Source organism: Armigeres subalbatus, chromosome 1, assembly GCF_024139115.2.
Source record: "Armigeres subalbatus isolate Guangzhou_Male chromosome 1, GZ_Asu_2, whole genome shotgun sequence".
In the NCBI taxonomy this organism is placed as follows: Eukaryota; Metazoa; Arthropoda; class Insecta; order Diptera; family Culicidae; genus Armigeres; species Armigeres subalbatus.
In genome coordinates this window covers 66,011,233-66,036,855 of record NC_085139.1, presented here as the reverse complement: position 1 = coordinate 66,036,855, position 25,623 = coordinate 66,011,233, and the positions used below count along the sequence as shown (strand labels likewise).

At 42.6% G+C, this 25,623-nt stretch overlaps 2 protein-coding genes across 3 annotated transcripts; both read left to right on the top strand.

The window, feature by feature from the left end:
* Positions 1-1,481: 1,481 nt before the first annotated feature.
* Positions 1,482-9,982, top strand: LOC134206217 (uncharacterized protein K02A2.6-like). Its single transcript, XM_062681906.1, has 4 exons — positions 1,482-1,488; positions 1,699-2,540; positions 2,740-3,081; positions 9,878-9,982. The coding sequence occupies exons 1-4, from the start codon at positions 1,482-1,484 to the stop codon at positions 9,980-9,982; spliced, it is 1,296 nt and encodes a 431-aa protein (XP_062537890.1).
* A 4,929-nt stretch (positions 9,983-14,911) lies between these two features.
* On the top strand, positions 14,912-22,764 carry LOC134226559 (serine/arginine repetitive matrix protein 2-like). 2 transcript variants are annotated; one of them, XM_062707419.1, is made up of 9 exons: positions 14,912-15,134; positions 15,552-15,855; positions 16,930-18,158; positions 18,216-18,408; positions 18,478-18,608; positions 18,672-19,664; positions 19,783-21,528; positions 21,696-21,917; positions 22,187-22,764. In XM_062707419.1, exons 2-9 carry the CDS (start codon positions 15,573-15,575, stop codon positions 22,301-22,303), a joined length of 4,914 nt encoding a protein of 1,637 aa, XP_062563403.1. In that variant the 5' UTR covers positions 14,912-15,134; positions 15,552-15,572; the 3' UTR covers positions 22,304-22,764. The 2 variants fall into 2 exon arrangements, with proteins under 2 accessions (XP_062563403.1, XP_062563397.1); XM_062707413.1 differs by having other exon boundaries at positions 18,216-18,608.
* The last annotated feature ends 2,859 nt before the right edge of the window (positions 22,765-25,623 follow it).

The window sequence follows — 25,623 nt, the reverse complement described above, 5'->3', positions numbered from 1 at the left end:
GAAATTCCTGGGATGATTTCTAAAAGTGTTGCTCAAGGAGTTTCCGAAGGGGGTCCGAAGGTCTTTGGATTTTCTTGAAAGAAATTAAAGAAAGAATACGATGTGAAAGTATTGACCTAATGTGTAAGGAAAATTCCGAAAGAATTACTGGAAGAATTTTCGAAGGTATTACTGGATTCATTGCCGGAGTTCCTGAAGGAATTTCCGAAGGAACTCCTGTAGAAATCTAGAAATTTCTTCGCAAATTCTATTTCGAGTTCCTTCCTAAATACCTTTAGGAATTGCTTGAAAATATATTCAGGAAACTCCTTCGGAGATTTTTTTAAGATTTCCTTCAAAAATATCATTGTACATTTTTTTAAATATTCTTCCAGAAATTACTTTACGAATTCGTTTCGAAAATTTATTCAGTTTCTTTTAATCCCTTCATGAATTCAATCAGATTTTTTTAAAGAATTAATTAGGAGATTCTTTTTAGAACTCTTTTAGAATTTCTACAGGAATTCCTCTACAAGATTCACCAGAATTTTTTTTGAGCTTCTCCAGGAATTTTCTCTGAGATTAATTTTAGAATAATCTGGTACACATTTCAAGCCTGGATCTAAAATACCATTACTTCACTCGACATTAGCTGACTTAGACCTGAAAACAACCCGTCATCAATTCTGACTTTGACTCATATCAACTAGACATGCCTAAAACGTCATTAACTCAATATCGTCCAATACCTCGGGAGAATTCTGAGGATAGTGCAAAGTGGGGAAAACAGTAATTAATGCCTCTAGCTCATAAAATTAAACTCCATACAATAATGCCATCCCTACATGAATGATCATAACGATTTAGTAAATTATTTTGTAAAAACTACCAACATTAAAATTATTTTTCAAAGTGTACGTTATAACGGGGAAAATGTACGCTATATCGAGTGACGTTATATCGAGTGTACGTTATATCGGGGGTACGTTATATCGAAGATTACCTGTATTTTATGTATGCAATATTTTCATATAATGGAAATGTATACTATATAGAAATTCCTTAAGTGGGTCTTATAAAGATGAAACCAATTGTGTTCGGAAAAATAACATAATATGTATATAATGAAGCTATTATTATATTTCATATTTTTACCACCGGATGTTACGTAGTGCCCCAGATCTGAGTGAAAGATTTACCACAAAGGTTTACCGTTGATTGATTTGACAGTATCACAATTTTTAGGCTGAATGCAAGAACTTTTAATTTCACATTGAGAAAATGAGAAACGCACTTTCAAATAGAAAAAATAACTTTGATTGAAACGAATTTCAATTTCATTTTTGAGGAAATCAAGTACTTTTTAGGTGGAAAGTATGAAATTTTCTGTAAAACAATTTTTGTTTTTTGTGTGTATGAAGATTTGTTTGCGAAAGATGCCAGCCGACTGGATGGAGAAGCAAAAGTGCGATTGCTGATGCGAAAGATTCGAATGTCGGAGCATGAAAGGTATGTCAGTTTCATACTGCCGAAAGCGCCGAAGGATTTTGATTTTCCGTCTACTGTGAAGAAATTAAGTGCTTTATTTGGAACTGCTGAGTCAGTTATCAGCCAGATGCCGTTGCTTGCAGATTTCGAAGCAGCCGCAGGAGGACTATGTTACGTATGCTTGCCGCATCAACAAATCTTGTGTGGAGTTCGAGTTGTCCAAACTAACAGAGGAGCAGTTCAAATGTCTCGTGTTTGTGTGTGGATTGAAGTCGGACAAAGATACGGAAGTGCGATTGCGATTGCTGTCGAAGATTGAAGAGCGGAACGATGTGACACTGGAGCAGCTGTCTGAGGAATGCCAGCGTTTGTTGAACTTGCGACATGATACGGCGATGATTGAAGAGCATTCGGCCGCCGTGAACGCCCTCAGAAACAAACAACAGCGATACAAGAGAGGTTCACCGTTGAAATTCCACCAAGCCGGTGAAGAGAAGAGCAGTTTTGGATCAAGTAGTAGCAAGACGAGTCCAGAGACAGCTTGCTGGCTATGCGGAGGCATGCACTATGCCAGGGAGTGTACTTACAAGTCCAACAAGTGCAACGATTGTGGCAAAGTAGGCCACAAAACGGGATATTGTAGAAGTGCAATGAAGGTGAAATTTCGACGACGGAGGCCAAATGTAGCTTCTACTAAGGTAGTAACAGTCAATTCCTGCAGTGTGCAACAGCGTCGAAAATTCGTTCCGGTTGGGATCAATGGATCGCCGGTACGTTTACAAATCGATACGGGATCTGATATAACAATAATTTCTTCGGAATCTTGGCGGAAGATCGGCAGCCCTTCAACTACTGTGTCAACAATTGTCGCTAAGTCAGCCAGTGGTAAAGCGTTGCAGATTGAAGGTGAGTTTGCATGCGATCTTTCTATCGATGGACGCGTTCTGCGTGGTATTGTTCGAGTTGCAAAGGAGCAACTACACCTGCTTGGTTCTGACATGATCGATGCTTTCGGATTGTGGTCGGTTCCGTTTGACTCCATTTGCAACGGTATCCGCAGTACTCCGGCTAGCGTAAGCAAACTACAAGCATAGTTTCCAAGAGTGTTTTCCGGTAATCTCGGGTTGTGTAAGAAGGCAAAGGTGCAATTACAGCTGAAGACTGGGATGACCCCGGCGTTTCGGCCGAAGCGTCCAGTTGCCTACGCGATGTACGAGGCAGTTGACAATGAGCTAGATCGATTGGAACGGGAGACAATTATCTCACCAGTAGATTTTCGGAGTGGGCAAAGACAGTTTAATTGCTGAGCTGAGGCAGGAAACTCAAGGGGGTTTTAATAAACTCTCACCAGCGATTCTCTCTCCTGCTCCCGTCTGGTTCCAATATAATAACCGACCTACTTTGAAGAGGACACGTGAACGAGACGAAGCTATTTTACCAGCTTCGGATAGGCCGCAAAAGATTTTCCGCGGAACCAATCAGACCACGAGCGATATTGCGGTATCAACCGAGAGGCCGGAAAACAAATTCTGGATATATTTGATGAAAATTTCATCTGAAGCTGCAGAGGACGACATTGTAGATCCTGCCAAGAGCTGCTTGCAAGCTGAAGATGTAGTAGCAAAGGCACTTGTGCCAAGAGGACGAACGTTATCCACGTTATCGTTTATATCTTTTAAGGTGGGGGTCAGCCATGATCTAAAATCAAAAGCCATGGATCCCTCCACTTGGCCTCCGGAAATACAATTCCGGGAGTTTGTTGACAATAGTCAAAGTGCTCGACATTTTTGGAAGTTAGTTCATTGCACCGATCCGCATCGAGCATCGAGTATGGGACAGCATCCATGCCCAGAAGCACCGCTGGTTTAGTTTCTCCAACATCGAACAGCATACGTATTCTGGATCAACAAACTCCATTATCTCCATTGAATCAATCAGCATTCCATTTTCCCGTCGCTGATTCATCGTCGAATACTCCACTTTCTTCTTTCTCGGTATACTACCAAAATGTACGTGGCTTAAGAACTAAGACGAATGAACTTTATCTGCAACTGAGTAGCTGCGATTATGATGTGATTGCGTTTACGGAGACCTGGCTACACAGCGGAATCCCAGATGCGGAGTTGTCCTCAAATTATAATGTCTATCGTTGTGACCGCGATGTTAATTCGACTCGCCTAAACCGTGGTGGAGGAGTATTGATTGCAGTGAAAAAGAAGTTTCGAAGTGAAGTAATTTCGCTTCCGAATGCAGCCGGCTTGGAGCAGATAGCGATTCGACTTAAACTGCCAACAAAAACAGTGTATATTTGCTGTGTGTACATCAGGCCCAATTCTGAGCCTGCAGTTTATGCGCAGCATTCTTTGAGTATCAACGAGTTGTTGGACACAACATCCAGTAACGATATGGTAGTCCTCCTCGGTGACTACAATCTACCGCATCTATCTTGGCGCTTTGATGACGATATAACTGCCTATGTGCCAATTAACGCGTCCTCTGAGTTAGAAATCATCCTGACGGAATCTGTGCTTGCATCGGGCCTTTTTCAAGTTTCGCACATTGTCAATCACAACTCTCGTTTACTGGACTTGGCGTTTGTTAACGACCCACAATGTGTGAAAGTTTTCCAAGCACCGGTGCCAAAATTGAAGGTTGACGCACACCATAAGCCTTTCCTTCTGAATTGTTTTTTACCCTTAACTGACTGTGACAACGAATTTGACTTCCGACAGTATGATGTAAGTGCTGCTTGTAGAAGTCTAGCCAGCGTTAACTGGAACTCGATACTTCATGAGTGTTCTGTTGATGATGCTGTCTGCAAGTTCTACGATGTAATTTACCGCATTCTTCAGGAGCATGTGCCGCGAAAGAAAAGCCGATCAACTCGCTTCACTCAGCCGTGGTGGAACAGCAATCTCCGCACCCTCAGGAACAGGTTACGCAAGGTGCGGAAGCGTTACTTCAAGCATCGAAGTGATGAAAACATGCTAGCGCTTCAAATGTTGGAACAAGAGTATTCGGATCTGCAAAATAATGCTTTTCGTGCGTATATCGTCGGTCTGGAACGTAATGCTAAAAATGATCCTGTGCGTTTCTGCACTTACGTAAAAAGGTGTCGAAAATCTAACCATGTGCCGCGAGAAATACGATTCCAAAATGCAATCGCCAGCTCTGCCGAAGAATCAGTCAACCTGTTGGCTGAATTTTTCAAAGGTGTTTATAACAATAATCAACCATCGGTGACAAATGGGGTCCTTGACAGAATAATGGAATATGATCTACATATGCCTCTCATTGAAGTGCCTGGTCCGGATGGCATTCCACCGTTATTCATCAAGCAATGCGCTGAAGCACTTACTTTGCCAGCATCTATAATCTTCAACCGCTCTTTCTCTACCGGAGTATTTCCAGAGTTATGGAAGGTAGCATCAATCACTCCAATTCATAAATCGGGCACCTTATACGACGCAGGAAACTATCGTGGAATTTTGATTCTAAATCGCTTTTCTAAAGTGCTTGAGTGTTTTGCCCACGATACTTTGTATAGAGCCGTAAGTCCAGTTATTTCCGTGCACCAGCATGGGTTTGTGAAATGCAGGTCCACAACAACTAATCTGATGTCTTTTGTGAGCAGTTTGAATAGTAAAATGGACAAAAATCAACAGGTCGACACGATTTACATTGATTTTGCAAAGTCATTTGATAAAGTACCGCACAATTTGTTGGTTGCCAAGCTGAGGAAAATGGGTCTTCCAGACTGGATAACTATTTGGTTGCGATGCTACCTGACGACACGCTACGCTTATGTGAAAGTTCATGACTGTGAATCATTGCGATTTGATATTCCATCGGGCGTTCCGCAAGGCAGCCACTTAGGACCGCTTCTTTTCGTTCTATTCATAAACGAGTTGTGTGAGCTAATTCAATCCGAAAGCTTGTTATACGCCGACGATTTAAAAATATTCAGAACTATGCTCTCGTATTTAGACTGTTGTGCTATTCAACGTGACCTTGATGTGTTGCAAGAATGGTGCCAAATTAACGGCATGAATATAAATGCCGGGAAAAGTAGGATTATATCGATTACCCGATCAAGTTCCCCATAGTTGCAGGAATACAGTCGGGATTCGCTGGTTGGGATCTTAATGCTTGGGCCACTTTTTAGTTGGGCCTTCGCTGGTTGTACCATGGCCCAATTAAAAAGCAACCGTACGTCAAAATTCAATGTAAACCTCGATGTAAACACGGAAAACGGGATTGAGCGTCACTGGACATCATTTGTGATGTTGAAGTTGAAATACACGTGTTCAAATGGCTGGCAGTTGACCCAACTAAAAAACCGAACTCGTTAGTTTGGCCGAGGTCGTGGCCCAACCAGCGAATCGCGACTGTATACAATGACTTCACAAGCATTACAGCGTGTAATTTCCATCAAGGATCTTGGAGTTGTCATTGACAGCAAAGTGAACTTTAACGAACATATCGCCACAGACAAACAGACATAACACATTGAACATTTACTCATTAAATTCATCGTTGTTCAATCACTAACGACATCTACTGATTTCAGTTAATTGGGCAAATCACCAACCAGATGGCGGTAGTAAGCAAACGTCAAACTCGAGCAAATCCGATGCGCGCGCCACTAGTGATCGATTGGCCAACTAATGATTATTTGAATTGACCAGTAAATCAGTGAACGATGGAAATTTTACCAGTTTTATGTCTGTTTGTCAGTGAGTGAACGATGGAAATTTGACGAGTGTTATGTCTGTTTGTCTGTGATATCGCCACTAACACCTCTAAGGCTTTTGCGTTACTCGGGATGACAAAGAGGATTGCTAAATCGTTTAGGGGTCGTTCAACAATGATGTCACAGGTTTTAGGGGGGAGGGGGTCTAAGATTTTGTGACACTGCATATACTAGGTATACAAAAAAGCGTGACAGAGGGGGGAGGGGGGGTCTAGAAATCTCAAAAAGTAGTGGACGTCATATTTGAATCGTCCCTTACCGACATTCACGCTCTCAAATCGGTATATTGCGCCATTGTCCGAAGCGTGCTAGGATACGCGGTGCAAGTTTGGGCACCGTATCACCGGACGCAGAAGGACCGCATCGAGCGAGTTCAACGATCGTTCGTCCGGTATGCTTTAAGAAACCTGCCGTGGAATCATCGGGTTAGACTCCTTCCGTATGAAAACCGGTGCAAGTTGATCAAGGAGCAAGGACTCAGTACCCTGACATAGAGGCGTGTATTTCTACAGAGGGTTTGCTGTTTTGACCTGGTGAGGAATGTGATTGACTGCGAAAACTTATTGAGACAAGTAAATTTTTACGCTCCACACCGTTCTCTACGACGCCGCGCACTGCTCTATATCCCCTCACGTCGTACCTTATATGGTCATCATAATCCACTGCTTAGTTGCTGAAGACATTTTAATGACGTGAGCGACTGTTTCGATTCTAATATTAGTAAGACTACGTTTAAAAAAGGTTAAGGTTACTACTTTAAATTACAGTCTGTGCAACAATTATATGTTGAAGACGGTGGACAAATAAATAAATAAATAAATAAATAATGGATGCTTTGACTGTATTCCAGCAGTCCTCTAGAGGCCCCAGCAGTCCTCTAGGGGCTCCATTGAGCTCACCCTCTTCCGGCAACGGTGCCGTATGCAGTGGCGACATCAGGTTGCTTCAGTCGCTCTAGGTCGTACCGCGGCGGTCGTCGGTACCGAACTTTGTTGATGACGGATAGTTTTGAGCGCAGTTTAACCATCACCAGATAGTGGTCAGAGTCGATGTTAGCGCCACGGTATGTCCTGACGTCGATAATGTCGGAGAAGTGCCGTCCATCAATCAGAATTGTCGAGGTCGATTTGTGATTCTGTTTGCAGTGGTGATCTCCAGGTGTACCGATACGGGAGGCTGTGTTGGAAGTAGGTGCTGCGAATGGCCATATTCTTGGAGGCGGCGAAATCAATTAATCGTAGGCCATTTTCGTTCGTCAGCCGGTGAGCGCTGAACTTCCCAATGGACGGTCTAAACTCCTCCTCTTGGCTAACCTGAGCGTTCAAATCTCCTATGACGATTTTGACGTCGTGGTTTGGGCAGCTGTCGTACTTACGTTCCAGCTGCGCGTAGAATGCATCCTTATCATCATCAGTGCTTCTGAAGTGTGGGCTGTGGACGTTGATTATGCTGAAGTTGAAGAACCTGCCTTTGATCCTCAACCTGCACATTCTTTCATTGACTGGCCACCACCTGATCACACGCCTTTGCATATCGCCTAACGTTATGCAAGCTGTTCCCAGCTCGTGTGTGTTGCCGCAGCTCTTGTAGATGGTATGATTACCTCTAAACGTTCGCACCATTGATCCCTTCCAACAAACCCCTAAAGGCTGGCTTGCAGGACCTGACACCAAATCCCCTAAATTTCCGGAGGACAATTCCTCCTTATTCCCTGTGGAGCATGGTGCACAGTTTCACTTAGAGTCCCTCGTTGGCACTCGGACGATGATCAGCCGCCCCTAACATGAAGAACAGACGCTGTTGTGAGCCGATCCTGATATGGAGAACAGACGCTCAGTATGATTTGCACCTCCGGACAGGAGCGACCATACCCCCCCCCCCCTGTCATCATATGACCATAGTTCCCACCGGGGTTTGTTACACGATCTTCCCTAAGGTTGCTCGTATCCCGGCCAGCACCACGAGGAGGTAGGGATAGGATTTACTGGGTAAGAGGCTAAAGAGCCCCGCACATAGGATACGTTTGCGTTGCGTTTGACACATTTCCAATGGGAAAAGTGTTAAACGTAACGCAAACGTATGCTATGTGCGGGGCTCTTATGGACCGCGAGACGGGGTGTTTTTTATTCCTTCAGGTACGCGAAGTACCAATGGTACGCCTTAAGCCCCAAACGCAATACAACGGAAACGGCAAATTTGACAGTTAGCCCATATATTTTCTGTCAGATTTTCCGTTTCCGTCGCCGTTCCGTTGTATTGCGTTTGGGGCTTTACCCAGCATTTGCCGTGCAGCAATTCCGTGTTTGATCTCATTTAGGTAAATATGAAAACGTAATATTCATTGTGAGAAAACTGATGTTATGAGGAATCATTCTACACTACCGAAACTATTTTCAACGAAATAGACATTTTGATGTATAGTTGATTGGTGACGCTGGATAGTTTCAAGATGGCAGTGAGAACGTGAGAAGATCGTCTTATTAGAAGCAGCACAGAAAAACAGACATCTCATATAGAACAAAATGCAATCAAAATTAGAGGCCTTGATATCAAGGCCTCTAATCAAAATCGTCACGGAAACATTATCGCCCAATGTTAAATTCACTGTGAGTGGGTGGGGCAGTTCTGAAAATTGCTACGGATTGGTACGAGGGGGTGCGGGGTTTTTAGAAACAATGTTTTTCGCGTTACTTAATATTTGAACAAACCCTATCCAGTTTCTCGCGAGTGCATGACCATGGTAATGGCCGCCAGCTTGCCTGCGGGTTAGTTTCTGATATGGCGTTTATGGAGGTCAACTGCACCTACCGTTCCGAGCATTCTGACCAATGCGGCAAATAAGAAGATGCTGATAAAGTGAATTCAAGCCTTCTTATATTTATACCACATTGATCAAAATGCTCGGGACGGTGGGTGCAGTTGACATCCACAAACGCCAAATCAGAGACTAACCCGCAGGCAAGCTGGCGGCCATTACCGCTCGCGAAAACTGAATGGATTTTTGCCAATAAAAATGTGTGGATTTTTGGCAGACTGGGAAAATCCATTGATTACGTAGCGCAAAAATTGGTCATTTTCAACCCCCCTCCGCCCTATGTCACACTTTTTGTATGAAACATCTGAAAAATTTGTAAGGATCGTCACACTTCGCTCAACTCCCCCTCTCCCCTCGAAGCTTTACGTCATTTGTGGACGCTCCCAGTGAGGATTCAAATAAAAATATCCAGAAATGAGTAGAATAATACAAAAATTAAGTGGAATCTAACGGATGTGTACAATCTATCGCAGCAATATTTAAATTTAAACATTTTTAGCTAATCAAATTGTTTCTAAAATGTAATTAGGTACTTTTTCTTGTTGGACGTAGCACACAACGAGATCCCCCCTCTCCCCCGGTCACAAACTGTCACAAATTGTAGACCCCACTCCCCCCCTTAAATCTTGGACGTAATTTTTGAACAACCCCTTTTCGGAACGATTAGGTGACCCATATTGCTTTTATCACTCATATGTTCAGAATGTTTAGGCCAAATTAAATTATTTGAACAAAATTGGGGGAAGAAAATTAACCGTCATCAAAATAAAACCAAAGCAGTCATTTTTTCTAAATATCAATAGTTGTAATTTATTCAATGCCCATGATTTTCCTTTTTGCAGTGTCCCGGCAAGCAGAAGATGACCGACACGGCCATCGTATTCAAGAACGAGAAACCCGGAAAGGTGGAGCACATCAACGCATTAGATATCGACCTGAACTACTGAAATTTGTGGGAAGCTACGGATCGAGAGTGTTTATGAAGAATGAATTTCCGATTGGACATGCTGGAGAAGGAACTGCCAACGCAAGGCTGGAATTGGGGAACGATTCACTTCAAGGGCAGTGTGCTGTCATTCGATGTGGAAAGCAGAACCAACATTGAGATTCCGCTGAGCCACGTTTCCCAGTGCAACAGTGGCAAGAACGAGGTGACCGTGGAGTTCCATCGGAACGATGATGCACCGGTCAGCCTAATGGAGATGCGCTTCCACATTCCTATGACGGAGTCGGCTGAAACGGATCCGGTCGAGATATCCCCGGACCAGGTCATGAAGCAAGCTTCGGTCATTTCCGCCACTTGCGATGCCATTGCTATCTTCCGGCAGATTCATTGTCTTACGCCGGGTGGTCGCTACGACATTAGGGTGTTCCAGTTTCTTCCAGCTGCACGGTAAAACACACGATTTCAAAATTCCCACGTCACCGGTGTTGCGGTTCTTCCTGCTTCCGCACAAGGATAATCGACAGATGTTCTTTGTCATTTCGTTGAACCCACCGATCAAGCAAGTTCAAACTCGGTACCACTTTCTGGTTACGCTGTTCCAGACAATCAGTCCACCTTCCATGGAACCGGAGTACCGGAACTGGATAACCAATTTGATTGGACATGATGCAGCGATTCCCAGATGCGAGCGCTCACAATTCTCGATATATATGTATATTATTATTTCTAAAATAAATGTAAAGAGAAAAAATGAAATTTTTCAATTAAATTTTTTGTATGTATGCATTTTAAATATGTTTTTTTTTTACAAATTCGAAATGTAATATAAACATTTATAAAAAAATAAAAAGAAGAATCGAGGGATCCGTATCTCCATAATGTCTAGTGAAAATCTAAGACGATCCCCACCGATGTGTATCCAAATGAGTGTCTAGTATAGGAACGAAATGCGTTCATATTTTATTTATGCACTTCTAGGAACTTTTTTCAAATGGGCCTAATTGATTCTGACCTTGATTTTTGGATTGACGATTGTGCTCTTAATTCAAACTATTTTGGTCAACTAATGCACCCAACAGAAAGAATAGATTGTGATCTGTCTGGTAGTAACGTCAGTTGAACGAAATATGGAAAATAGAGCGAGTATGAGTCGTTTCAAATTTTAAAGTCAAATACAGTTACGCCTATTTGAAAAAAGTTCCTAGACTTGTTTTCGCACCGGTTGTTTCTATCAAGGTTGTTGAAATGCAATCATGCTTCGCACCGGTGGTGAATATCCGGTTGCTATTGAGGCAACACGGAAATAAATAAAATCAGGAAAAAAATATTATTTATTTTCAAATCTTTCAGAACGCGCTCCAACTTTTGTAATATATGTAAGTATGTGCGTAATGCATTTTGTGATTATCAGATTAGCTAGACACACATCTGCTAGCTGGCGCTAGCTCATATGCAATAATTTAGTGGGGTGGATATCTCGAGATCTATAAGACTTAGAAAGATTTTGTCTTCTACATAGTTCTTCGGGTAGCCATAACATTTATGATGGAGACTAGTTTAGTTTGGAATTCCTACGCATAGCGGCGCTAATGTATGAGAAATAACCTGTTAGGTTAAATATTTCTAAATCCGTTAGAGTTAGAAAGTGGCCATCTTCTACAAAGTTATCCCAATTATCTGTTAGGTTGGTTATTATGTAAGATTTAAAAGGGTAGTCAAAACCAGAAGTTTAGTTTGAAACCGCAATACTCGTTGGCGCTCGAGTTGAGTCGAATCGAGTCAAGTACGAGACACTGAAGATAGCCTTACTGTAGAAGTCGAAATAAGTACCTGTCAAAGGTACAACCAAGTGGTGGAATTAAATGGAATTGTACGAACTCGTCTTATGGCAAGTAACTTTGTAGAATACGGCAATATTCTGAAAATTCCAGATTTTGAGATATTTAACCTATCAGTTTATTTCTTATACACTAACGCCGCGAAGCGATTGTGTTTAAAACTAAACTTGCTTGCATCATGACGGTTTGCACCACCCGAACAACTTTGTGGAATACGGCAATATTCTAAAAATTACAGTTTTTGAAATATCTAACCTAGCAGGTTATTTCTTATATTGCAGTTTGACTTGAAATATGGATTATCGATGCAGTTCGATAATCACACTTTTTTATTGCGTCTGCACAGTTGCCGAATTAATTTTTCTCGAATCCCACCAAATAATAATATTTTTGGAGCAAATAATTATTTAAACTGCACAACTGGCAACCTTGGCCATCATTTAGAAAGAGTAAATGCGAGAAGCTGCAAAATGCACCGTTTGCTTTCGTCTGACATTTATCGATGTCAAAGCCCATTGAAATCGACGCCGTCACACTTTTGAGCACAGTTTGGAACCGTCACACTTTCAAACTGTGTTGTTCGATTTAGTGTGAACAGCGCAATACACTAGCGCCACCAAGCGGCTATATCTTAATCATCCGAATAACTTTGTAGAAGGCGGCAATATTCTAAAAATTACATATTTTGAGATACCTGACCTATCAGGTTATTTCCAATTCACTAGCGCCGCCAAGCGGTTGAATTATTAACTAAACTTGCTTTCGTCATGATGGTTTTAATCATCCGAACAACTTTGTTGAAGACGGCAATGTTCTTAAGATTTCAACTATCGAAATATCTAACCTTTTAGGTTATTTCCAATTCACTAGCGCCGCCAAGCGGTTGAATTTCAAATTAAACTTGTTTTCATCATGATGGTTTTGACCACCCGAACAACTTTGTAGAAAACGCCAATATTCTAAAAATTCCAGATTTCTAGATATCTAACCTATCAGCTTATTTATTTCATATGCACTAGCGCCGCCAATCAGTTAAAATCCAAACTAAACTGACCTCCATCACAATGGTTTTGATGATGAATAACCGAACAATTTTTCAGAAGGCGGCACTTTTTTTATTTATGCGTTACTCTATATTTCCGTGTGATGGTTTGGCAACGGTTGGAGCGGGTCGCCAAATTTGCCAACTCGCTATTCACCGAAGGTTGAGTTTACATTTCCCAAACCCGTTTACCAACGACCGGTGCGAGTTCGCGTCATGATGGAGGTTGCTATTTTGGCTTTATTTACGCACTGGTGGGGATCGTCTAAGAGAACTGTGGTACCCACACTGTAAACCTGACAATACTCTTTAATGAGTAAAAAGTATACATAATTTTGCAATATATGGAGCTGTCAAAAAAATGGGTATTTTATTTTTTTCAATAATGGGGATTTTCTATCCATTTTCCTGTACAAAGCATTTACCCATTAATGGGTGAAAAACATCTTAGAAGTCACAGTGTTCAATTCAGTTTCGGTCGAGTGGGCCGTGCGCTGCTTCATATTAAAATTCTAAAAAAACATCATGAGAGCTTTAAAGTAAATAATATTCAAATACGGTAAGTTTTGAACTTAAATACCGTTCGTTCTAACTGAATGATAATGGAAAAATATTCATCCTAAATTTTAGTTTGCGCTAGAAGAGTTATTCTGGCCACAAAATGCAATTTTGTCGGTAAACGACGTTTGTGGAAAAGAAGGGATCTGTACGGGATAAACGAAGAGCTGGAGCGGATCGTTTGTGGAAATGGATGTGTAACTCGTCGTTTTCTGTTGGTGTTTCTTATAGAATTCTCACACGCAACGGCACCGGGATGGAGCTTTATCCTGCGACACAACGGTCCCAAATTTGTGTTCATGCAAACGTTGGACAAACAGATCCCAGTACTTCATCACCACCGTATCTCGATGACCACCAGCGTTTCCGACAGCGTCGTCGAAATCATGAACCTCATCTGGAACTGGAAAGTTGAATCCAAGACATCAAAACAAATTGTCGTCGCCAACTGTGGTACAATCTTCATTATTTAAGTCACTATTCTTTTGTTTTTCCTTTAAGTAAATAAATAAAATTTGTTTGGTCATTCATTTTCCACGTTTTTTAAACATTATTATCATGAATTGAAAATTGTACTTAATCTGCTTAATAAACACAAATAAGGAAATGAGTAAAATTCACCCATCAAGGCATTTTTCCAAATTTGAGGAATGGTAAAAATTACACTTTGATTTGACGTATATGCGTTTTACTCATTAATGAGTAAAGGCCATTTACTCTTTTAATGAGTTGAACTATTTAACTTCATAATGGGTACTTTTTTACCCATTAAAGAGTACTTTGGTGGCACAGTGCATGTCTTTTAGATTTCTCTGCACGGTGCAGAGTACCCAAAATTGAGTATTTTTAAACTTACTTTTGAGTTATTTTTTTCTCCTCTTTCATCCACTCTTTCTTTTGTTGTTAAAAACAAAAGAGCCAAACAATCCAACGACGCCAGTTCAATACGGGAAGCCAATTTTGAGTTTTATTACCTGAGGTCGAAATTGAGTGAATTAAACTTAAATTTGGGTCAATAAATTTTCCGTTGGGTACTTTTTTAACATGGGAGTAAAGGCAAACTACTTCGACCCTACTTACTCAATTTTGGCTTCCCGTACGGATGTTCGAGGTTGGGTGAAATAAACTCACTATTGGGTAGTTTATTGCTTCCGTGTGCGTTATCTAAGAGAACTGATATGTCAAATCCCTTTCGGTTCAAACGGTTTACTCGTCTAAAATTTGAAGTAGACACCGGTTTAAACGGTTGTTGCATTTGAGGCGGATTTGAGGTGTGACAGGTTCTAGACATCGAAGAAAAATATCTAGGAGACTCAACATTTTGTCTCAGAGATATCGCGGAGATGTCTAGAACAAATTTCCGAGCGGGTATTAGCTTTCTCTATCCTCCACCAGGTGGCCGTCGCGTCGTACCGTTAGCTTGCGTTAGCTGTCATTAATGATCGTCATCATTATCATGATTTTTCTTGAGTTGAAAAAACCGAAAAAAAAAGAAACGCAAGCAAAGCCAGATCAAAGCAAACAACGGACAAATAACCAACGAAAACTGGATTTCGGGAATGAAAAGTGTTTTTAATTAAAGTTTACAGTGTTAATTTGTGCAAAAACCGAATCTGGATACCGGAATACGTGACGAATATTCAATGAACTTATTGGTGGTTGCCGTAATATTAAGAAAAAGTGCTTTGGAATAAAAATAGTTCGGATTTTCGTTGGTAAGTATACGAATGAAGCAATATTGAGGTTAGGTTCGCAAGTTTGAATCGCAAAAAGGCGCTGTGTTGTCCGGGTGGTGACGTCGTTGTTTATTTTGTAATGCACATCAGATCCCGGCGTATAATTTTTTTTGTTGCCCCCTCAAAATAATATCATTTTTTGGCAAAAATAATCCGAGGGGGGGGGTTAAACAAAATGGATTTTAAATATTTGTATGGGCCCTAGAAATGCTTTGCAATTAAAAAGTAAATTTCTAGATTTTTGCGTCCATGAGTGAGTGGCATGGCAATATCGTACGAAAGTACTGTCCGCAGATCGAGATTTGCAATGAGACACCTGGTACCAAATTGTAAAATTGATTTTAAATTTTAAAAGCTTCGCAAAATCTAATCATAAAATTTTGGTTGCAATTCCAGAACGAAATAAATAGAAAGAAAATGCCTATCACAACTAAGCGTCGAAGACAGACCATATTTCCACCAGATAGTCATGTGTCGGGAAATAGTTTCATCAGCAATGACCGCCACCGGAATAGGCACCGAATGCAGCCTTTGTTGGAACCGCCCGGCTCATCATCTATAATAGAAATTTCCAGCGCAGAGAATACACCTATTCCGACGCTCGGCTTGCAGGATCCTCGGTCTTCGGTGAGGATAAGTTCCGTGCAACAAGGAAGGGCTACGCGATTAACCGATGTTGACATGGTTCTGGAAGATACAGGTAGGTTTGTAGTAGGAGATAAGCAAGGTGGAATTATGTTTCGTTTGATTCATTCAATAAGTTTATTTCTATAGCATGATTTTTAAAAACGTATGTCCAGATGAGAGACGCTCTTTTGCCAATATATAAACTAGTTTGGCTTTTGTGGCAATATTTTCACTTTAGTACGCTTGACAAAGCTATTTTCATTAAATCTATGCTATGAAATCCTATGTAGATACTAGTACAGCTTTGTTAATCGAAAGAGAAAGCGAACAAAGAGCGGTTTTCTTTTGGCCATTCGAAGTTAGGCTAGATTTGAACATGCTTATTATAAAAGAAACTAATTTAACCACCTAGCATTTCTCGCCCTTTGAAAGAGCTTAAATTTAAAAAATGCTACATCACTCTAATAGACTTTTCAGACTACGAGCAGTACTACGCACTATACGTAACAAATTGCGAACTATGTACAAACAATTTATGTAGGGTAAAATGCCCAATAGTGGACCCTCCAGGCATATTTTCATTATTACAGCACAATGGAAACATTTTGCTATGAAATTCCATCGGGAGAACCTATCTTACAGTCCTATGATTTGATTACATTCATTGAAAATGCTATGGAAAGTAAAATTAGATGATTTTTTACAATTCTATAAAAAATAAACACGAGAATGTCCATTATAGGAATATTTTGGGGGGTCCATAATAGGTAAGAAGAACGTCCCGAAACGAAACATGAAAATCAAATGAAGTGTCAACTATAGGGAAGCAATTTCCTATTATGGACCCTCAGGGGGTCTACTATAGGGCAAATTCAGTCCGACTTTACAATGTCAATTTCAAAGAATAACGTCGAGTATTTAAGTGTTTTATGTATGTATCGTGAAGAGGAGATGCAGACCTTGATATTAGATATCACGCAAAATTAATATTTTGAATATTTCCACTCCTTTTGTCAGGAAGAGCAAAATTTCGCTACTAGAGGGTCCACTATTGGGCATTTTACCCTAGTTCAATAGATTTAGATTGACCAACAAAATTCTCACAAAAAAAATCATCATATTCACCTTTTCATCATTTTCATTCCAGAATTGCCATCGCAAAGAATAAGAACCCAGTTGTTTCATTTGGACGAAACCAACACGAGTCTCGTAAATCTGGATGAAACAGACATGATCATACGCGATCGTCCAAAGTCATCAGTAGCACAGCGCTGGACTAGAAGCGGATCGATAATTCCCCCCGAAGCCGCAGACACCCGACGCAGTTCGGTCTATTCAATGGTAACGAAACGTAACCGACAACGGGCTCGGTCGGTAGCACAAAACTCTTCGATAGCAGTTGCAGATGTCGTACGAAGCAAGTCCTCCGCAAGACGAGATACCAATCCTGAACCTGTGAAAAACCTATCTCAGATATCTGAAGAGCAATCAAATTCAATGAATTCCAGTGGCTCACAATCCACTCCGAAACCGTTCGTCAGAGAGCTTGTAATTCAAACGAGAACCATGAGAAAAAAAGGTAAAAAATGGTCTATTGGACAGGACAACACTGAGCATGCTTCGCAAACAAGTAGCACGCCCAATGCAATCGCTGCAGAATCTACCGTTGTTCAGTCCACAAAACCACAATCCAGTTCTAAAGAGCCAGATTCAGGATCGGTGCAGATGCGCCGCCAAGGTCGCAAGCGTTCTCGTAATAAGGCTTCCGAGTCTGCAACAAGTGAGCTTTCGAGTGAGCCAGCAAATCGCCCTCGCACACGATCCGTTTCCCGAACTCGTCATCCTGAAATTTTAACAAGGCGTCGAAGACGTTCGCGTAATGCATCCGATGCCAAGCATACAAAGTGTTCATCAAGTTCCGAAGAGACCGATCAAAGATCCAAACCTAAGCGTCTCCGTATTCAATCCGCTTCTCGTGGTCGTTCTCGTACTAAAGGCGTTGCAGAATCACTCATCGGTGAACCAGTAAAACAAACTCGCCCTCGAACTCGATCCGTTTCGCCAGATCGCCCACCAGAGATTTTAACAACTGGTCGCAAACGTTCACATAATGCTGCCGATGATAAGCATGCAAAGCGGTCATCAAATTCCGGAGAGGTAAGTCGAAAATCGGAATCAATCCACTCCCGAATTCAATCCGGTTCTGGTTCCCGTGATAAGACCGTAGCCGAATCTGTCATAAGTAAGCCTGCGGAAGGATCAGCGAATCGTTCTCGAACGCGATCCATTTCGCGGACTCACCAACCTCAAGCTTCAACTAATCGTCGTAATGCTTCCAATGCCAAACATACAAACCAGTCATCAAGTTCCGAAGAGGTAGGTCCAATATTCTAATCAATCCGTGCTCGAATTCTATCAGTTTCTTGTTCTAAGGCCGTTCCAGAGTCTGTCACCAGTGAGTCTGCGGGAGGTTCAACAAATCGCCCTCGAACGCGATCCGTTTCTAGGACTCGCCAACCTGAAATGCTTACAAATCGCCCTCGAACGCGATCCGTTTCACGAACTCGCCAACCTGATAGCCTAACAAATAGTCGTAGACGTTTGCGTAATGCTAAGGACACAAAAGGTTCATCAAGTTCCGAAGAGATAGATCAAAGATCTAAAACAATGCGTCACCCAGTTGGATCTGTTTCAGGAGCTCGTTCTCGCAATAAGGACGTTATCAATAAGCCTGCGGAAGAGTCAGAGATTATATCAAACCCTCGCAGAAGATCGCGTAATGCATCTGATGCTAAACACACAAAGCAGTCATCAGGTTCCGAAGAGGTAGGTCAAAGATCTGAAAAAAAACGTTCCAAAGCTCAATTTGTTTCTTGTTCTTGTTATAAGGCCATTGCAGAATCTGTCGCCAGTGAGTCTGCGGGAAGGTCAACAAATCGCCATCGAACACGATCCGTTTCGCGAACTCGTCAACCTGATATTTTAACAAATCGTGATGGACGTTCAACGCACAAAGACCAACCGCCTAGCTCCGAAGAGGATAATAAAAAATCTAAATCTTTGCGTCGTCGAAATCAATCCAAATCTCTTAATCGTTCCCATGATAAGGCCGATGTAGAATCTGTCGCCAGTGAGCTAAGAGATCAAACTGAAAACGTTAATCGCAGGCGTCATCGCAATTTAATCGCAGCTGAATCTAACCGAATTGAGCACACAAAAAGAAAATCAAGTTACGATTCAGGATTGACAATGGTACGTTCCCGAATTCGATCCATTTCCCAATCGTGCGATGCGACGGAAAGTTCAAATAATTCTATTAAGGCGGCTGGAAACTCCAAGAAACGTACTAAAACAAAATCCTCTTTAACTGCCACGCCCAATACAACATCTCGAGCAAAATCTGTTCCCCGAGAAGTTATGCTGTCGCCCCCATCTTCGTCAATCGGAAACAAATCATCCAACGAGCACAACATTCCTGTATACCGCAAGTACGCAGAGAATGTGCTGAAACTTGCAGTCAGCCCTGCGGTGAAGTCAACAAAGCATAAATCCACTTCACGTCCTGCCGACGGTGCCGGATCCGACGTGTACATGTTCGATTCTCCCAGTCAGAGCTCATCTGGCAGTGATCATGGTGGTGGCGGCTCCAAAGTCAGCAGTAAAGCAACCAAGGGATCTAGCGCCAAGAGGCGACCCAAACCGGCCAACGTATCATCGCGTAGTAACAGGATTACACCGCTCAAGAAGTCTGTGTTCGGAACGAACATGCACACGATTTCCAGTGTAGTGAAGAAAATTGGCGGCGGACCAGTGCGGAGGAAATCCGATAAAGAATCGACGGCGACATCGTCGAGCGAAATTGCGAAGCCCAAAGATGTTGTGGTAGGTTCATTTTGTACATTTGACCGTCGCGTACTCACCGAAAATAGCCCAACTTGCAATGCAAGTCCCGAAACAAATTTCCTGTCGTCGTTCAATAGTTTTGTTTTGTCTATTCCAGCACACATCAACCCTAGCCGCAATGGTGCAAGCAGTGCAGCCATCTACTCAGCACATCGCCGCTCGTACGCCTTCTCCGGCAATTGTTGATGACGACGATCTTCATCAAGATGATTTCGAAGATCGCGGTTTTGAGATGGAAAATATACCGGATGTAGAAATTCCAACGCCGTTGTCACCTCCAAGGATAAATCCTCAAATTCAACGCGTCCTGCAAAGAGAAGCTCCTCATCAGGTCCACACTCCGGACAAGACTCAGCCAAATAACACTCTGAACTTCTCCCCATTAGGAGCGTCATCTCCGTGGAGAATACAGAATGAAAACGTTCTCCCGAAGACATTCTACTTTGCTCGCTCCAAGGATCTTCTGCCATCGTATGAAAGCGATCTTGTTGTTCAGGATGAAAACCATGCACCAAAACCAGTTTCCCACATTGACGTTCTACCTCCTCCAGCACCAGTTCCTGCTGCAACAGCTTCTCCCATGCGTCCTGTAACTTTTGCGCGACCAACTACGAATAAGACATCCAAGCCTTCCGCTGTAATGTTTACGGAAATTCAGAAATCATATGATCAGCTAAAAGCTACCAGCGACATGAGCGAGAAACTCATCACGGCCATGAGAAAGTACAAATCGAACGTCCATCAGACCACCTCGTTGGGCGACGAAAGCACACCAGAAGAGCTATTCACCAAGTTCCGTCAATACGAAGAAAACATGAAGAAGACATATCAGAAGCTAAAACAATGGTACGATCGGTCCAAGCACACATACACTAACTCGATGAAGGCAATCGAGCAAGCTGTTCCAACAACTCAGGCCCAGAAACAACTGGTGGAGAACTTCCGTCGCAACTCTGAACGATTCCTAACCATGATGGATGATTTGGAATCGGCAATAAATGATTCAAACATAGAAAATCTTTCCCCATCAAAATCAGTTGAGAAATCTCAACGTCCTGCTTTTAAGGACATTATTCTTACGGATCGAAATATGAACGATCGAAACAGAAGCCCCTTAAAGACATTAGACATTGTAAATGTACCACCTAGATTCTCCCCAATTAAGTCACCACTAGTGAAAGCATCATTCCCGAATCGGTTGATTGCCGTCCATTCTAAAAGTAGAGATCGATTCAGTCGTTTGAGTTTAACCAAGCCAACAAAACCTCCTGAAGTCTCGGCCATAGTGCCTGCGGAAAGTGTAATCGAAGTAGCTGACACGTTAGCAGAAGAACATATCCAGCCTAGCAATAACCTTCCCGAACAACCCCAAAAGGATCTGTTTGGATTCGAAAGCGACATCGCCGAGGAGCCAGAAGAAGATAACACTCTGCTTTCTGTCGATCCAACACCCATGAAAATCACCCGCGAAACACTAAAGGAGCGGCTACAGAGCATGCGAAAACTGCTACCGCCACCGAGTCGAACAACCGTGGAATCCTCAGTCAAAAATCATCAAAACCTTCCAAGGATTTTCAACAGTCCTCGGCGAAAACGTCACATCGCATCGATTCAGAATGCATTCAGCTCTTCAACGCCACTTGCCCAGAAGCGCAATCGGTTGCCTAAACGAGTGATGGAACAACCAGAACCTGACGCCTCGAACATCTCGGCTATCGGCAGTTCCGAAGTGGCGACGTCTACGGAGAACGAAAACACCAGACCACCACCACAAGAAAGTCCTCCGGCGGCGGTTTTTGATGAGCCTGACCAGGAATTGGCATCAACTTCGTTGAGCAGCGTGGTAAGTACTGTGAGCTAGGGTCCTAAATGAAAAGTATCGTCATGTACCGCGTTTGATGCGTCTTTTCAATTTTGACAGTGTCGTATCTTTTCACTCTAGGAATATGTCAATCCACTTCACGGTGTACATAATCTTTCCGGTTTTAAATGAGGTCCCTTTTTTTACAGAATCGAACTTACAGTCGCGTACCCCGGAGAAAGGTGAAACGGAAAGTGAACATCTATTTGGCGAATCTGGGTCTCAGTGATACCGAAGAGGAAGTATCAGAGGATGAAAGTTGGCATCCGACCGACTCGGAAATACGGAACGAGAAGCGCCGCAAAAAAGACCAGCAAAGTAAACCCGAAAAGCAGCCTGGGAAGAAGAGGAATAAAAAAGCAATTGAACAGGTAGAGTACTCACTACACTACTATTATTTTTTTGGTCTTCCACCAACATTGTCCACGTTTTGATAAATAAAAAACCAAGATTAATCCACCTAGTGGTGTTGGTATGTTTGTCGTGCAAAAAAAAACTAAAAAATATGAATGAGTGTTTTTAAGCGTGTTTTGCGCTAAAAAAATAATATTTGGTGTTGAGAAATAAATAAATTGATAAAATATAATTTATGAGTATTGAGTATTTTTATGATAATTATATTGTTGTGTACTATTTGCAGACGGCTGAGTTCCAGAATTTTGTCAGCGAGTTCAACAGCATGTGTGACCAGGTCAATCAGTACCAATTAGTAATCGAGAAACCAACGAGTGATCGACTCACGAAGAATCGACCATGAGCCTAGGCCTTCGATAACAATAATGTGGTTATACATACTTTATTTTTTAGTGTTGTTCAAAGCTGCACAGCATAGTCAGGCATTTAATTTGCATTTCATAACTGAGCGGGTCCACCAGAAATGACGATTTTTATTCAAGATTTTATTTTGTATTGTTTTGTTTGCCTGAAATTTTGCATATGCAGTTTTTATGACCGAACAAGTCAATTTGTATCGCCATTTTTATTCTAACCTAGCTTTTAAGAAAGGTCTAAGCAAAAAATGTCTTGATAATGGAATGCTCAACTATTCTACAATCAGTGATTTTTCAGCTATCGCTTTTTAGAATGAGTTTTTCGGTAGAGATTATGGTTTCGAGGTTTATATTTGTGTTAGTTTTTTATCTCACTTATCTTTTTAGTGCATTTTTACTTTTGTAATAAAATTCGGAGTCAAATAAAAACTGTACTAACAAAAAAGAACGTAGGTATATATCTTCAATCCGAAATCAAATTCTTGTGATTGGTTCCATGAAGTTATGCGTACCACCATTCTCCTCGTGATCTTCTCTTTAATAAATCTAAATTTTCAAATGGAATGAGCGATGCCTTATTACGATTTCATGTTCACACACATGTTCAGGTTACAGAGGTGCCTAGACGAGCGGACATTCCCGGATATATGGAAGAGACAGCGTTTGGTCCTGTTATCGAAAGCTGGCAAGCCACCAGCAGGGCTGGTAGCGATGAATGCCATTCAAAATAGTAACTTTAGTGACCAAATAGTGACTCTTGTATGGAATTTTAACCTTGTACAGAGCTACAAGTTACATTAGCATTGTTATCAAGAAAAGGCAAAAATAACAAAAGCATGAAATTTACTGCTACTGGTCACGCCCATCTTCACCTTAAGGAGGGAGTTACGATATTCACGACGGAGTTGGATATTCAGGATGGTATTCGTTGGATCAGCCAGAAGCTAGCAATGTGGCCATGGTACCTCATATCAGGCAACACACTACGAGAAGGTACCTATCCGGCGTCACGAGAAACGGTGTGTGTTACAAGTTGTTACCCAAAATTATGTTGATAATTACAACATTTGTTTAATATGAGTTCGATGTTTTCTGTATAACAGTAAAAGGATGATATAAAATGATCTAACTATTCGGACTCACAAAACTTATAAATCTTTGATAGGACCATTTGTTTGTAAAATATAAAGTAATGAAAATAATGAATAAATTTTTAAAAAATACTATTTCTCCTGTTAATTAACTACGGTTAAACAACAACAAGGATTCTTGGGGTCATCATAGACGACAAGCTTACCTTCGGTAGCCATGCCGAATATACGTGCAAGAAGGCTTCGACTGCTGTGGCGGCATTATCGAGGATGATGTCCAACAGCTCCAAGGTGTGCGCCAGTAGACGTAGACTACTGGCAGGCGTTGCCGCATCTATTCTTAGGTACGGCGGCCCGTCCTGGGCAAAAGCACCGGGGGTAACCAGTTACCTGCAGAAAATGGAGAGCACCTACCGCTTGTTGTGTCTCAGGGTGATATCGGCCTACCGCACGGTATCGCGCGACGTATCCTGCGTGATAGCGAGTATGATGCCAGTCGGGCTGGTCATCCGGGAAGACGTGGAGTGTTTTGACCTAGGTGGCACCAGAGGAGCCCGCGAGCGTACCAGGGTGACTTCGGTTGCCAGATGGCAGCGCGAGTGGGATAACTCCTCGAAAGGTAGGTGGACCCACCGGCTGATTCCTAACATAGCTGGGTAGGGAGACCCCATGGGGAGGTTCACTTCCATCTGACACAATTCCTGTCAGGCCATGGCTGTTTCCGACAGTACCACCATAGGTTTGGGCACGCGGAGGACCCCGTCTGCCCTGACTGCCCAGGTGTTGACGAAACTGCAGAGCACATACTGTTCGTATGTCCTCGTTTCGACGTCGAAAGAAGAGCAATGCTAGACGTTTGCGGCCGGGACACAACTCCGGATAATCTTATTCAGAGGATGTGTCAAGCGGTGGAGAAGCGGAACGCAGTCTCGACTGAAACCACTCAGAATGCCACCCAAGCTTGCACAACCACCACAACCACCCAAGCTTGCAGAGAATCTGGCGCGCCGAGCAACAATCGACAAGCATGACTAACTTGTGATTGGTTAGTTAGAGCGAAAGTGCCGAACGCGGAGAAGTGTGTGAATGGTCTGCCCATGCAGAGGTATTGTGGCGCAGTGGGTGACAACCGAGATCGTCACCTCGAAGCATGGCAGAAGTTTGGATGAATAGGTGTATGTATGGACTGCACACGCCGCGCTGGGAGTAGCGCAGGAATGTTGGTTCCTACGACTACTGATACCCCGCGGCGTGGCAGAGGAGTGTGGGTGAGCATCCAAGTCAGTCTCACATGGTACGAAAGGAATGAGTTGAGTTGAGTTGAGCTAGTCTCATATGGCATGAGCGAGGTGAGTCAGACTCACATGGTATGTCAGAAGTGGGAATCTAAATGAAATGTCCCACAAGGGATGCCAGAAGGAGTGTCAGGTCGAATGACTAGAGAAGTATGTGTCAGCGCGAACTGTATGAAAGAGGTGAGCAGTCTCACATGGTATGATAAACGTGGGCATACAAGTCAGTCCCACATGGCATGAGAAGGGTGGGCACAAGAGTCAGACCCACACGGCATGATAGAGGTGAGCACACAAGTCAGACTCATAGGAGCGTTAGCGTGTGTGCAAGCATGGAGTGCATGAGCGTGAATCAAGGGTTTGGGTGGGCATACAAGTTAGACCCACATGGCATGAGAAGGGTGGGCACACAAGTCAGACCCACACGGCATGACAGAGGTGCAACGGAGTATGTAGGGTGTGTTTGAGGGTGCGATAGAGCGAGCACCCAAGTCAGACTCGCATGGGACGGGTGCCTGTGTGAGCGAGAATGAGCGAGTACGTTTAGTACTGCCATCCCACAGAAGTAGTACTGGGAGGTAGTTCCTGGGGGAAACGATGGTGGAGCCCAAGGGAGTTTAGTCGGTATTACCGGTATGGTCGAGTCCGACACTCCAGTACACTTCCGTGTGGTAGTTTGGCAACTACAATGCACGTGTACTGGGTTAGTGTATTCTCCCTTGTAAAAAAAAAGACTACGCGCAGCAGCCGGAAGTGGCACTCCCAACGGTAGAGCAGCTAGGCACAGCGTCTCTTGAAGATGGCTGAAGAGATATTCGATTCGCCATTGGAAGCACCGCGGCCGCTGCACTAGGCACGGTGCCCCATGATCAGAAAAAACGACTGGTATGACGATGAATGTGAGCAGTTAGTTGAGGAGAAAAA